The following is a 3,697-nucleotide window of genomic DNA, read 5'->3' as shown; positions in this document are numbered from 1 at the left end:
GTTAAAACATCTTTACTTATGAATGAGAAGCTTATGGGTTCTTACTTAGCCGTCGTGCTAACGGGTGCTTCATTGTTGCCCTTTAACAGATGTCATCCAGCAATGAGTCGTATAGTTCGGTAACTTCACCGAACTATAATGGCTCAGTTTTTGGATATGGAGTCTATGTACAGCATATGATAGGGGAGGACCCCTACGTACTCGGCTACACTCTGCTAGCTCCTGACGATTCCTTCTCACTATCCAGCTCTCTTGTGTCTCTGGTAGATGCTCATCCGGCTCGGTGGGGCTACTACCCAATAGAAGTTTTACCGGGTAGCGACCCCCTAGAGTTCATTGTACATTACCCATATCTCTGGGATCCCACTCCTCCCGAGGGAGAATGGTCTATGGTCATGGTCACTAATCGCTCCTTGGATCACCTTGTGTGGTTGGAGGGCGAATGGCATCTAGTTTGGGGAGAGTTTGAGATCCCAGTGTATCGTATGATCTGATAGGGGGTGGAGGTCAAGTCGGGATAGTCTAAAACTCTCTTTTTGTGTACATATTCTGCAGCAGTCTTAGTAGATCAATTGCCAAACTTGGGCATTGTGGTTGTAAATATATATATATCTAAAGTATGTTTTGGGGTTCTAAGGATGTCGTTATCACTCCTATGAACCTATATATATATATATATATATTTATATGTTTGGAATGTTTAACTTATACCTCTGTTGTCGAGTCAGATAGTTATGAGTTGTTACAGGTGTATGGGAAGCATGTGTAGGTCAGGAAAATTAGCCTGTGCACCTAGGGAGGAACCGCTAAAGGTTAGCCGGGTTCGACCTAGGTGTGGCGGTGATGCTCCCGGTTGTAGGGTTGACCAACCCGGGGTGTCACAAGGTGGTATCAGAGCCTAGGATCGAGTCAACCTAGGTTTGTTAAGATAAGCTTAAGTTACTGTGTCACCCTAACCCAAGTGTAAACCCTTTGGAACGAAATCGGAGCTGGTGGCTGGATAGCGGTAAAGGGGATCACCTATCATTGCTGCATATAATCTTGAAAATTGTGTATTGTGTGATATAATCTCTGCTAATGATCGTATGTGTTTGTTGTTAGTAATTGTGATTGTTTGATGATTCGAAGAGTAGGATACACTATTGACTATAGTGCCCTACTGTAGCACTTTGTTGATAAATGTGGTAAAGTGAGTAGTGACGTTGTAGTATAGTAATTGAGTAGATACGATGCTGCGTTCGGGGTGGTTAGGTTGCGAAATTCTAACCCTTTTGGAAGCTGATTGCTTGTTCAGTAGATATGCCTCCTAGACCGGAAACACGTAGTCGTGCGGGCAACGAAGAAACCTCTACCATGGATCGCATGGTGCAGATGATGGAAAGAATGGCTGAGTTCATGATGGCTCAGCAGGCTCCAGACCAAAATCAAGTTCAGCCCCGAGTAGATTATGCTAAAGCAATAGCCAGCAGACACCCTCCGACCTATGCCGGAGAAGAAGATCTCGTGGTTCTGGAAGAGTGGATCAGAACATTTGACAAGTTGTTGGACGCAGTAAACTACCCTGCGGATCAGAGAATATCCTCGGCTGTGTACTACCTCACAAAGGCTGCGGACAATTGGTGGACTACAACTGGGCCTGATCTTTTGCAAGACCCAGACTTCGACTGGGAAGACTTCAAAACAGCATTGAGGGCTCAGTTTTACACTGAAAGAATTCGAGGAATTAAATGCGAAGAATTTCTAAGGCTGAGACAGAAAGGGGCAAGTATTCAGGAGTATTATGCAAAGTACATAGAACTGCTAAGATTCGCCCAGGATATCGTGCCGGATGACGTGAGCAAGGCCAGAAGATTCGTGCGCGGCATGGACTGGGATAACCGAAGAGCCCTTGCACCGTTTATGTGTTCGACCCTGAAAGAGGCATATGAACGGGCGTCGGACCATTATCAAGTGCACCTGGATCAGTAGGAGGTGTACGGCCGAAACAAGAGAAAGGCCGAGGCGCAGCAGGGGAAATCGAAACTTGAAGGCAAGAAACCAAACTTTGGAGAAGCCAGTAGCAGGCAAGGAGAAAGAAAGGGGGAAGTAATCCAAGTAAGGGGTTATCCATGCCCACGGTGTGGGAGGATCCACCCTGGTGAAAACTGTCGAGGGGAGAAACTTACATGCTTCCTGTGCGGCCGAGTGGGGCACACGCAGAGGAACTGTCCTATTCAACCACGGCGCTATCTGAATCCACCCCTGAATCTGAATCAAGGGGGAAGGTCTACTGAAGAACCGAGGCAGCGACAATTTAGCAGTGGAAATGGCAGAGGGAATAATGTCCCACAAGTAAGCCAGGGGAGACCGTCGAGTGTTGCTTCCAATATTACCAACAATAGAGGAAAACAGCCAGTTGGGGCCAGCAATTCAGGAAGCCAGGGGAGAATTTTCGTTGTCAATAGCGCCCAGGCTCAAGCAAGCGACACCGTTGCTGGTACCTTCCTAATAAACTCTGTGCCTGGTTTGGTTCTATTTGATACAGGAGACACGAATTCTTTCATCTCTTGTATGTTTGCTGATAAATTGGGGTTAAGATCTGCTACTAGGTTAAACCTTAACGTAATGACTGCCTCAGGACTAGTAGTAGCTTGTAAGAACATATATGAGAACGTTTCTATAGAGATAGCGGGAGTTAACTGTCCCGGGAATCTTATTCGGTTTGAGTTGGAAGGTATAAATGTGGTATTGGGAATGGACTGGTTAGCGAAATATAAAGCTAGGATAGCTTGTAATGAAAAGAAAATTCTGTTAAGAGGACCGAAAGGGAAAAGGGTTTCATATCGAGGAATCGAGAAGGAGCCCGAACCAAAACTGATGACAATGCGTAGGCTGAGAAAATACGCACAAAAGGGGTATGGAGTGTACCTCTGTCTGGTGCAGGATATGGAAGTAGAAAAACTGGAGATCAGTCGGATCCCAGTTGTGTGTGAATTTCCGGACGTGTTTCCCGATGATCTTGCGGGAATGCCCCCTGAAAGAGAAGTGGAATTCACCATTGACCTGATGCCGGGAACATCACCTATTTCCAAAGCACTTTATAGAATGGCGCCCAAAGAAATAGAGGAGTTGAAAGTTCAACTAGGAGAACTGGGGAGAAAAGGATTTATTAGACCCAGTGTATGGCCCTGGGATGCACCGGTGTTATTTGTGACGAAGAAGGATGGGAGTTTTAGATTGTGTATCGATTACAGGGAACTGAATCGAGTCACAATTAAGAATAAATACCCATTGCCTAGAATTGATGACCTATTCGACCAGTTAAGAGGAGCGGGCGTATATAGATTTGATTGTCTATTTGTGCTTGATCAACTGTTGTATATTGAATGTCTTGATGTGTGGCTGTATGGCTGGCTGTGTGTTGAGACCTTATGTGTTAGGAAGGAAGTTTCGGGGACGAAACTATTCCTAAGGGGAGTAGGGTGTAATACCCCGAAATTTTAAAACCCAAAAATTTCTTTTTATTAAGATTATCTCGGATTTATTATTAAATCCAAACATTTTCAAGAATATTTCGTTATAATTATGTACCTTTCAAAACAAAAGTTGTTTCGCGAACTCTGGACCAACGTATTTCAAATCAAGTTATTGTTTTAAAAAGGGGTCCAGATGTTGTTTGAAATTAACCTATTGTAAAATTTTTATCTCAAAGGATTAT

The 3,697-nt window shown here is 44.4% G+C and overlaps 1 protein-coding gene across 1 annotated transcript; it reads left to right on the top strand.

Moving 5' to 3' along the window:
• Positions 1-1,353: 1,353 nt before the first annotated feature.
• Positions 1,354-3,483, top strand: LOC116010895. The gene is made up of 2 exons (XM_031250389.1): positions 1,354-1,920; positions 1,969-3,483. Exons 1-2 carry the CDS (start codon positions 1,354-1,356, stop codon positions 3,481-3,483), a joined length of 2,082 nt encoding a protein of 693 aa, XP_031106249.1.
• Positions 3,484-3,697: the final 214 nt, after the last annotated feature.

Source organism: Ipomoea triloba, chromosome 2, assembly GCF_003576645.1.
Source record: "Ipomoea triloba cultivar NCNSP0323 chromosome 2, ASM357664v1".
In the NCBI taxonomy this organism is placed as follows: domain Eukaryota; kingdom Viridiplantae; phylum Streptophyta; class Magnoliopsida; order Solanales; family Convolvulaceae; genus Ipomoea; species Ipomoea triloba.
Note: the sequence above shows the minus strand (reverse complement) of the source record. Positions and strands in the feature narration are given on the sequence as shown.